At 36.3% G+C, this 12,071-nt stretch overlaps 1 protein-coding gene across 1 annotated transcript in view; it reads right to left on the bottom strand.

Moving 5' to 3' along the window:
* tusc3 (tumor suppressor candidate 3) overlaps window positions 1-12,071 on the bottom strand; it is a 70,747-nt gene that overhangs the window by 39,182 nt on the left and 19,494 nt on the right. The window contains exons 2-3 of the mRNA XM_024260020.2: window positions 4,127-4,296; window positions 1,340-1,457 (exon numbers count right to left, since the gene is read on the bottom strand). Coding sequence (XP_024115788.1) covers window positions 1,340-1,457; window positions 4,127-4,296 — 288 coding nt within the window. The remainder of the gene's footprint in view (window positions 1-1,339; window positions 1,458-4,126; window positions 4,297-12,071) is intronic.

Below are 12,071 nucleotides of genomic sequence, written 5' to 3'. Positions count from 1 at the left end.
ATAAATGGCTCCATTGACAAGAGCTAGTCATAAATATTCCTCATATTAAAGCTACAGGAACAATATAAAAGAAAGTCATTACTTAAGTCAGGATTTTTAATGGAGATAAGAATCCCATCTGATCAAAGTGTTCAATATTTCTTAAGATTCTAAAGCTAAAGTCACCAAACTTTGTCACATTACTAATTTTCACCTATTTTCAACATATTTGCATTAGTTTTACTTGATTGTTCAAGTTACCGCCCAGAAAGGCTCGATTGAAGTCTTAGAGGATAAAAGAAGGTTAAAAAAAGAAAAATAGGAAAAAACTTCATACAATTGATTTATCGATTTAAATCAATTTAAAGCTTAGTAGATCAATAATTGATCCATAAAGCTAAAGCTAAAGTTTGCTAGCTTGATGCTAATGTATAATAGGATTCCCCAAGGGACGGCTAATGCTAACGCTCGGTCAACCTAAACATACATTGACTACATGAACAGCTTTATACTCTTTTAAGGGAACATTTTGCTTAAAGTAACCATTTATTGTCTACAGCACAGTTTTTTATTTTTTTTTTTGCTTATTTCTTTTTCTTTTGGAATAAGGGGTAATGCTATAGCGCAATCGCCACCTAGTGGCCAAACTTAAAACGCCCTCCAATAGAACCAGAACAATTGTTGAATCCATGTTTCACTGTATGCTATAAACAATCTCATAATAATTTCGCTAAAAAATGTTACAGTATGTAAACTGTATCAGATTAGTATGAATATCTTAAAAACATTTATATAGATTATTATTGTTTTTCTAATATGTGTCTAAATGTGTAAACTCAAAATTGAATTGACTTGGATTGAATGGGTCAAAAGAATGGAAAAAAAAAATATATCAATCGAATCAATCCAGGTTCTGGTGAATCGAATCGAATCTGGAAACTACTGGTGATAACCAGCCCTAGAAAAAACATGGATCTTTTCATTACATTTTTTTATCTATTTTTTTAATTGTGTTACAAAAGTACCAGATCAGGACTCTGCATCATCAAATAGTCAAAATAAAATTACCTGGAATCGGATTGTGTCCAAAAACAAAAGACCTCATCAGGACATCCCTACTTAAATACAAAAAAAAAAAAGAACGAAATCAACTGAATTTATAGCTTTTAGATGTATTCAGAAAAATATCATGAGGTGGGTAAAAGTCATCTTTGTTGATGCAAGCAAATAAACACAAAACAAAGTGAAGAATTTAGTTAAAAAAAAAAAAAAAACTCCTATTCTTCTTTTTTCAATAAGTACAAAGTAATTCTACATTAAATTTGAGTGGAACTGCATGTACGCGTTTTTAAACCCTTACCTGTTGAAATACATCTGCTCCCTCATCGTAGTCCACAACTGTGAAGAACAGTTTGTTGGAAAACGCAGACGAGTAACGCCAGGAATTAGCCAGGACCTGGTACTCCTCATTTGCTTGTCTAGAAAACATGACAATAAAGAAAGAGTCAGGAAGACTTAAACTGTAATACCATTACAATATAATCCAGTTCGTAAGACACTCGTTGATTTTTAGCACCTTGAGGATGTAATGTGTCTGCTATAGCATTGTCTAGTATGTCTGACAGCCTTGAACCGGAGCTTTATGAAACTGAAGAGGAGCATTTCTACAGCACAACAAGCAGAAACTACAGCGAGTAGAAAGATTAGCCGAACTTAGTTCACCTAAAAAGTATGTTGTAAGAGCAGTGTCGTAGCTAAAAGTTAAACTTTATGAAAATGAAAGCACTCCACGGAGAGTGAGTATAATTTTTGATTCGTGGGTCTCTCAGCTGCACTGAAATTCACATTCTGACAACAAAGTTATCGATCTTGACATGTATGAGAACCACTATTTATAAGCTATCTTTTATAATTTTTCTTATTTCTGGTATAAAAACATAGCTAGTGAAAATAACTAAAATAAAACTATGTTGTGAGGGCAAATGTAAGTTACCTGTTCCTTAGAGGTAAACTGTAATAAAACTGTTGGTACACCGCGCCCCAGTCATACAAGCCTACTTTAGTTTTTCTTTGTGAATGATGTAAGTAACAACATAATGTTTGCAACAACTGGCGGAAAACAAATGGTCAAGTAAAAACACTTCTTTTGAGAGGAACCGTTTTAGTGTGAACTTTCAATTTAGTTGAAAAATGAATGATAGAAATGTGATTTGGAACTTCTGCAGCATTAATGTTCCCTTGTGTATCGCTGGGGTTACTTTACATAAATAAATGGCCAAACAGTTCTGACCAAAAAGAACCATACATGTTTATAAAATCATGGTCTGAATATGAAGAGAGTCTGTGCCGCCTTGCCTGATGATGTGTGGTCCTGACATGAGTGATGAATAATTTATTTAATCAAGTGACTAATGAAGCAAAAGAAAGGCTGATTAGTCAAAAGTCAGGCTGGATCAAGGTCAGTGGAGACTGCATCAACAGGTTCAGTGTTGTGCTAGTCACCTGAGAAAGCTCAAATGGTTTGTTTCACAGTGAAACACAAATGGTACCTCAAACACAACTCACAGTAAGTTAGGAATATTGTGGAAAAACTCAGAGGATGTCGTACAGACAGTCTTTGTTTCACTTGACAGATTTTAGGGATAGGGAGGCAAATGTATTGTGGTGATAGACACGCCTCCACACAATGGTCTCACTGTGTACAGTGTGTCACACTTATTGAGACCAAAACCAAAACATTCCAGGAGAAAAACCTTTTCAAAGTGGTGTCACTGAGTGGAAGTTTAAGCTTTTAAATATCGGCCCGTTTTATCAGGGAATTTTTTTCATACCCGAATTATTGGCGGGACTTCATAATGTCCATTATCGACCGATAATTATCCGAAACCGATATTATCGTGCAACCCTAAATAAGTAATATAAAAGAAAACTTTAACACATTTCATTAAATTTCAGATTAAATAGGAAAAGCACCAATCCAATTAACAATTTGTCTAATTTATAGTGAGTAGTGTAAAACAAATGCTTTTTATGGGGCTTTTCAACATCAGACTTGAAGGAAAGAAGAAATAGTTTCAAATGAATCAAAACAGAGAGTTTAAGGTACTTTATTAATACAACTTCTATTTTATTTTAAAACAAAAAATACACAAATTAAGTACTACCTGTTTGTATAGAAGCTTAATTTATATTACCAGTTACATGACACACCAACCATCATAGGGTTATTGCCACTGTATTTTATTAAGGGCAGAACTTGGTGCAGGGTTTACCTCAGAATTCTTCAGATTTGCCCGGCTCGTTACTGTTCAGTCCTAGACATGTGAGCAGGAACAACTAGTGATGCTAAACTTAGTGTCTGTGTCAGGGTGACCTTTTTAGGGTGCAGAACGATGAAGACAATGATGGATGCATGACTCAGAAGATGATTACTTTGAGCTCAATAACAAACTTAGCTTGTGTTGAAACATTCCAAGGTTCATAGTGGACCCTCCTTCATCAGGGATCATCCTATTCTGAACATTTAAGGTTTTCTTTTTAGAATCTTTGGGTGGGACAAACTCTCCAGCCTTTGGAATATTTTGATTAGGTCGGTGGATAAGTAGGGCTTTTTGGCCGTGCCCTGTGGACTGCATGTTTCTCCTCTTTGGCAGCATGACTGAAGTGTCAAGGTGAGCCACTGCTTCTCAACACACGAAACAGGGTTTCCATGGCAACAGAAACAGGCGTATGTAAAATATTTGAAGGCTACTAAGGACACAAAAAAATCTTGCACACAAAACTCCATGTGATCCCAGCAAATAATTTTGCTCTAGTAAAATTACAACCTTGATCTGCCGCTGAATATTTCTCAAAACACTTAATTTTGTGTTGTAATATTACTTATATATTATTAGGTAAGTAAACACATTTTGATAACATATACAATTTATTTTGACTAAAATATTATCATTTACGTTTTCAAAATTGTTCAAAGACTATTTGGTGACTGAGATTCTTGCACATCATTGTTTTAAGCATCTTTACCTCTCAAATAATACTTTTCTTCTCGTAGAACCTCAAATGAATAAAACATTTGGTATAGGACGTGTCTGACAGGGGTAAGGGCAACGGTAATGGCCTTGAATCCGGGTGTGGGCTTGCATACCTGCAGACAGAGCACTGCCTTTGAGGTTGCAGAGCTGTGAACATGACGATGACAGAGTAGTTCCTGGGTGGAGCCTTGACATAACGTCGGAACTTGTCCCCATTCATCCGGATGACCGAACGCCGCGAAGACCACTCCATCATCTGGTCAACTTTTTCCGACAGCAAGTTCTGAGCATGTGGAGAAAAGAGCAAAAAGGGCAGCGCAATAAATATAGCTTTCAAATGTAGGAAGTGACATGCTTCCAGTCAAACAACAGATCATCTTAAAATACATATTCAGGTCAAAGAGGCATAATTTGGCCAAAGTAACAATCTAAAAAAAATAAAAAGGAACTAGGTTTTATTTGAGTTGCCATTTTTTAATCTCAACTTGTCATTGAACCAATTCCTCATCACAGCAAACATATAAATAAACATTTCATCCAAATACATTTAATGTTTGACTAACCTGAAGCTTATTAGCATAATATTTTCATTTTGTGTCTCAGGATTCATCTTAAAGACACATAGTTCCTTTCTGTTAGGGATGTCCCCATCAGCTTTTTTTGGCCCCGCTGTGATTTTTTGGTTTTGATTATCTGCCTATGATCAGATGCTTTCGTAACACACTTTAAAAATGAACACATTTAATGATCAAATCCAGACTGATTTATCTATTTTTATGTTATTAACCATATTTTATCATCTAACACTGAAACAGAGCACTTCTGTGTAGCACCTTGGACCAGTGGTCTCTAAACTACGGCCCACGGGCCAGATTGGGCCAACCTCCACGTTTAACCCGGCGCCATAAACACTATCAGAGACGCATGATTTTCTTTTTTCTCAATTTCAGCGATCGAGACCCACACAGAACGAGACTTTTTATTCAATTAAATATTTAAAGTTTGGCTATGTGTGTCTTTCTGGAAAACCATAAATGTTTATGTTTAGACAAACCCTATGATTGATACACTTATTCTGTTGGTCTAAAAACCGACCCTAGCTCCACATCAGAGAAGAAAACAGTGATGTGGCCCTCACAAGAAAAAGTTTAGATACCCCTGGCTTAGTCAACCAAGCAAAAATAGTGCAACTATCAACTAGAAACAATAGTTAAATATTAACTAGTAGAAATAGGGGAGAATTGGTTATGTGGGAAAGCTTGGTGACTTTAGCCTAAGTATTTCAGAACTATTGAACATTTTGATCAGATTTGATTCAGGTCACCATTAAAAATTCCTGAAAAATAATTATGACCTTCTTTTAAAACTTTGTTGTAACATGATGATGAGTATTCAAGACTAGTCAATATCAATGTAAACATTTATTAGTTTAGGTTGTTTTTGAGACATTACAGATTTCTTTCACCTTTTTTTTAGTTTTTCCCCAGCTTGTGGACAGTAAGTCACTTGACACCGTCTCACTTCCATCTTGGCAAGACGGAACAACAACATTCTCATTGATAATAAATAAGAACCATTTTCTCTGTTGAAATGTCTGTTAGGTCATTGTTAGGACAAAATGCAAGAGACACTTTCTGTCAGTTTTAAATGTCTGTTACAAGACTTATTGAGGCCGGAAGTCTGAATCTTGAAATATCTTGATAAAAGTTTTTCTGCTCAAACTAGTGCTGTATTCTGCTGTGTTTACAGCAGTAAAATGTCATTATCCATTCACAACATTTATCTGTAGAAGGTAATTTATCTTTAATAATAGACTTGAAATATATATCTCTGACCATAATAACACAAATACAATTAATATCCAATCCCTGGTCAGGATACAACATCAGATTGTGATTAAGCCTGAAATTATGGGATTTACGATCACATCTCTACTTTCTTTCTATTGACAATATTTTTTTTGTTTTTAGAGAGATTTTTCTAGAGACTTCTTAGATAACACACATGTAAGAGAAAGGAAATGTACAAAAACCTACAAATTGTTACAAAGGATGAAGACAAAGATGAACCCAGTGGTGTGTATTTCCAGAGGAGGTAAGTGCTCTTTGCACACTTTTGCTGTAGTCTCTAACTCACATGTTTTTATACTTTTGCCTGCATGCTTTAGGCCCCGGTGGGAGAGCTGTCAGTCCAGGATGCCAGTCATGCTGGTAGTAATGAAGCACTTTCTTATTAATGTCAAACACAAGACATAAGCTGACACAAGTACACACTTGGGGAGGGGGATCCAAAAACTTGAAAAAAAAAATTTCCAAGGGTGAAAAAAGTATTTCAGTTCAAAGAACCAAAAGCAAACGGAGCAGAAAGAAGGGAATCCCCTTTTAACAACAGGAGCTGTGGTTCAGGGGGTTCCAGGGGTTCACCGTTAACAAAAATGTAAAAAGTGATACTGATCTTTTACTGCAGTGTGGTCTGTAAATTTGGAAGCAACTGCAAGTGTCAACCTCCTGTTTAGATCAATTGTCTTTCCTTGATTCTTTTCAACATAAAATCTCTCTCCTTTAATAATGTACATGTCTGAGCTTAGTCATCAATAGATGTGTATAAATGTAATACTTGTCATATTTGAGGAGTACTTCAGACAATTCCAATAACTCCATGCATTTACAATGAAAAAGGGAGCATCTGTGTTCTAAGATTGCCTTCACACAAGGAGAACCCTAGAGACTCTGACAGGGACTGCCAGAAACGAGTGAGAAAACATCTTCTCTACAGACCACGTCCACTGAAGAGACTTTTTTCTCATGATATACCTTGTTCAGGGCTGCGCAGTGGTTAGCGCTCTTGCCTCACAGAAGGCCCCGGTTCAAATCCCGGCTGGGGGATTTGGGACCTTTCTGTGTGGAGTTTGCATGTTCTCCCCGTGCATGCGTGGGTTTTCACCGGGGACTCCGGCTTCCTCCCACCGTCCAAAAACATGCCTCATAGGTTAATTGGTGACTCTAAATTGCCCCTAGGTGTGAATGTGAGAGTGAATGGGTGTGTGATTGAGGCCCTGCGACAGACTGGCGACCTGTCCAGGGTGAACCCCGCCTATGCCCATTAGCAGCCGGGTTAGGCTCTGGCACCCCCGCGACCCCGGCAGGGAAGAAGCGGACAAGAAGATGAATGAATGAATGAATGATTGCCTTGTTCAGTTTCTCTTTATGGGCTGTTTCTATCCACTGCACAGCTCATCGTTGGATCACAACTGGACTTTTGCACATTGACACTGAAGTGAACTGCATTAGAGTTTATTTGCAAACGAGTGAGGAGCCTCATTTTAGAGCAGGCCAGGGTTTGCTTGTTTAGTCTACACCAGACTTCTGGAGGGCTTTTAAACTTGTCAGTCGAAGCATGCAAACTGTGTGAATGTGTCTCTATTTACAAGATACTAATTTAAACAGCAGCAGAGAAAAACAGAAACAAGCATTTGATTATGTACAATTTTTTAATGGAAAGTAAAATTAGTAATAAAACTATTTCTGAGTATTTCTTTATTCAAATTGTTGTAAATCAGCAGCAAACAAAAAAAGCAACTGAGACGCTTGAGCTAGTGTTTTGTTTCCCATACACAGAGGACAATCATTCTTTTTTTTAGCGCCTGATTATTGGCATTAAGACATTTGTGTTAATATGTTAGAGATAACAACCATAGCTACTAGTAGCATGACATGAAGAGGATTGAATGCATGGTTTGCATAACCTTTAACCTGACGGGACAATGCTGGAGACAGAGGAAAGCAGCTGCCAAAATAACCTGTTCAATATTGGCAAATACACTGATCAGACCTTAGAAATTACTGTTTAATATTAATATTATACATGGAGCTACATTTACACCAAAACTGTGCAAAAATGAAATGGCTATGAAAATACTAGAAAGACATTTGGACTTTATGAACAACAACTACGAATGCATGAGTTTATTCCTCATTTGAGGCGAAATGAATTTATTCAGATATTTATAGAATGAGTGATGTGTTTAAAGGTCCATCAGGTTTAAATGAAAAAATAAACTATTTAATGTTTGCTGATACTGCATGGAACATTCGAATATCAATAAAATAGCTTTAACAAGGTCTTAACAACCCGAAAGTAAGTGGACTGCCTTGTAAATCCACAAAAACCTATTTAGTAGAACATTAGGAATAAAAGATGTCCACTAATAGCAACAGCCTATGTTTATAAAAACCATCACCTGACAGTTTACAAACGTCTGTGGCACAATACAACAGAAATACCTTTATTAGTATAATGACCCCTTCTTTACAGGACCTCTACACAATGCCATAACACAGAAGAAAACACCATCAAACGCATTTCCATTCTGCCCCACTGAGCAGAGAACACTGGAATGAGTCACAGACAGCAGTGGTGTGAAATTGTACAGTGTTTCAGCTTTTTCAAATATATGCGGACACAAACAAATGCATGAACACGTGCGGTTAAAAATAAATATATATATATATATACTTTTTTCCCTCTTGAATAAAACAAACAATGCTAGGTTTAGTTCAGACACATTTATCCAAGAAAAAAAAATTAAAAGATGTTCAACAAGATGCTGTTGAAAGAAGATGGATGGTTGAATTCCTTTGAGTTCCTCATGGTAGAACAGAAGTCTTCAACCTTTAATGCTTAAAGACTCAAAGAGCTAATTGGGTCAATTTCTTACTGACAACAACCGAGTGGGAGCCACAAAGTCTCAAATCACCCTTTAGAAAAATAAGAGATTCAGTTTTGTTTTTGTTACTATTATAATAAATATAAATGAACTAGGGCTGCCACAAACGATTATTTTAATAGCCGACTAATCACCGATTAGTCAACTAATCTGGTCATGCACAAAGTGGATGTAGAGCACACATCTTAATCATTATTAGCTTTAAACTAACTAAAAATTAAGACAATTAAGATGATGGTTTATTAAACTTCTAATGAATTGTTACCAAAGATTTTGTGTTTTAGAGTCAAATTGACTACACTCTGACTCCATACAATATTAAGTAATGACCATTTTAATAATAGAGCAATGTAAACAGTGATTTAAAAAAAATGGTTTATATTACTACTTGTGGTGCATCTCAGCCAAAAATCTAACTAATAAAAATCATTAAGTGATCTTGACTGTATTTTTTTTTCCAACTATAAGGTGTATTTAAATCCTCTAATTTGTTCAGAAAATCAAAAATCTTCTTGGGCTTACTGACCTCAAATTCATTTTCTGTGACACACAAAAATCTGTCAAAAGGTTTTAGTTTGTCTTGTGATACGTTTGTCCTTCAGCTGTTTGTCACATAGTTGAAGAAAGTTTGAGTAAGTTTTCTTTACTTTTTTTTTACTTTACAGTTACTTTTTCAAAATTAAAAATGTTATTTTTTCTTGAACCAAAGAGCCACAATGGATGAGTAAGAGAGCCACATGTGGCCCTAGAGCTGCAGGTTGGAGACCCCTGTGATTGACCAAGGTTAAGTAAGTCCAAGTCCCAATGTGCTGAATATTATCTGATAATAACAGAGGCTTAGGGTACTTTGGGTCATTAGTTTTGTCACAAAGCAAAGACCAACTGCACATTGACCAAAAAAAACAAAAAAACAGATTAAGTCAATCAGTCGATCAAGACAGTTGTATTTGAATTTTTTTTTTTTCTAGAAGTTTCAAAAGAAAACATGGTGTCCATCCCATCATCATACCAAAAAAGAGGGGAAGGAAGGCATCTTATTTTTTCAAAATAAAAAATAAGCATTTGTATTTTATTTTAATTTTCAATGATGAATAAAATCTGACTTGTATAAAATTATTAGTAAAGCTTAACTGAGATATTTGTTCTGTAATTATTGTATTTATCTACATATTGCACATCTGATCTGGACTGTGTTGTTGCTGTACTGTATCATAACACAGAACAGTGGTAGCATTAGTGATGAAATGTCCAATGGGTCCCTACTAGGTAATGGATGGGGACAACCAGTCAAGGATTTGTTCTGTGAGCTTTTCACTTGAAAAGCTAACAGTATTTGTTCTATGACCAATCCCTTGCTTTGGGAGGTCTTACCGGGGGCCTAATGTAAGTGAATGGGTCTTGGCTTTGGCCATCAGCCTCCTATATAGTTTCCTCCAAGTCCCTTATTGAAAGGAGGATTACTGGAAATTGGCTTCATATAACAAGGAACAAAGACTTGTCTCGCTCACTCCTGCCTCTTTTCCCACAAAAGCACACACAATCCGTAACACACACACACAAAAAAAGTCTTAAACTTTGAAAGGACATTCTATTGAAATAGAATACATTGCTTATCTCATTTCACAACTAAATGCCTAACTGTGACAGTTACACTTACCCTTATCTTGAATAAGACAAAATACCTCAAAGACAAAAGGGTTCAAGGAAAACAAAAAAATAACTGGGCATTTCTCAGAAACAAATTCTGTCTTCAAATCAATTACTCTTTGATAACTGTCTAGCAAAGGGGTCACCAACCCAGGTCCTCGACGGCTACCCCCTTGCTTGTTTTGCAGCTAACCCTGCTTCAGTAGTTGCTGGTTAGCTGGATTGAATAAGCCCAGTTTCAGGTAGAGAGCTTAAAACAGGGGGTTCTGGTAGAGGACTTCCAGCCAAGGATTTCAAGTGCAAATTATATATTTTTTTGCGGCCGGCTCCGGCAGGGGGGAGGGGCTTCTGGCTATCAACTTTTGAGCGCCATATTTTTTCTCTGGGGCTTGATTCTCTTAAGATCATAAGTTAAAAATGAGCTGTTAACTCATAAGAAAATTATCTCATCAATGTTTGACTTGTTTTGTTAAAAGAACCTAGTCTGCTTAAAGAACTCGAAGTTCACCTTTTCCTATTCACGTTGAGAGATGTTATAATTCTTCTGTCACTTCAGTGCTTTTTGGTAGATTTTTCTTGTAAACATTATGCAATTCTTTTTCCTGATAGGAATCTTGCTGTCTCTGCAATTTGACTGCATCATCATTAAAACGTGTGGCTGAATCAGCAGCAATAGTTGGCCCTCACACTTCATTTTGTTTAGTTTCTTTTACAAAAACTGAGCTTTGGATGTCAGGAAAAATACTTATTTGCCCATTTTTTAACCTTTTTTTCTGCATCTGTACTTCTGTATTACAGACGACTGTGGCTGCAGTGGCATAGACGTATTTGACTCATCCATTGTTTGGAGGAAATTAACTGCTGGTGCTGTCAAGGCAGTGGAACGAAGCATAAGGAGGACCACACACCAATGACAGCTTGTACAGCCTTCCCACTCTGCACTGTTGGGATAACAGATCTTTGTGTTAACTCTGCACTTATGCATCCCTCACACAAGGCAAATCAGCATAAGGACAATTATGCCGTTTCTGGACTGCTGTTTTAGTGAATGCATCATTTAAAAATATATTTCGCTTTCCATCAAATGACTTTGTTGCATTGCTTAAAATAAAGTATTAAAAATGTAACAGTCTGCAGTCATGACAAAATGTCAGTGTTAACTCAAAATCTTGACACCATTTGTAACTAGTGTCAAGATGCCCCGTCCATCCTAATGAGTTTTAATATGGGCTGATGCCCAAGTCACAATCACCTGTACAGGGATTGACCCGTACGGATGCTGTGGTTTTTGGGTTGTCTGGCCCCGTTGTAGAAAGGGGGACCATCTTAAGAGAACCACAGGTGTGGCTTACAGGGCATCATGAAAATAGAACATACCTTTGTCATGTGTGTGGTAAATGTATTCTTAAGTATTTGTAAGAATAATGTAAGTTAATGTAATTTAACTGATTTTTCACCTGCTGACAGCCCATATCAACTTGTAAGGAAGGACAGTTCTGACTAAGGCATAAAGTAACTAATATGAATAGATTTCTTGCCCATATTTAACTTTTCAAGTTGACACTCTTTTAAAATGACACTCTTCATCAAACACATTCTACAATTTTTTAACTCAAATGCTTCAAAGTTACACTTATCAAGTGTTAAAAACAATAATTTAGCCAGTGAGGTGTCTGCTATTTAAA

Source organism: Oryzias melastigma, linkage group LG1 (genome assembly GCF_002922805.2).
Source record: "Oryzias melastigma strain HK-1 linkage group LG1, ASM292280v2, whole genome shotgun sequence".
In the NCBI taxonomy this organism is placed as follows: domain Eukaryota; kingdom Metazoa; phylum Chordata; class Actinopteri; order Beloniformes; family Adrianichthyidae; genus Oryzias; species Oryzias melastigma.
Note: the sequence above shows the minus strand (reverse complement) of the source record. Positions and strands in the feature narration are given on the sequence as shown.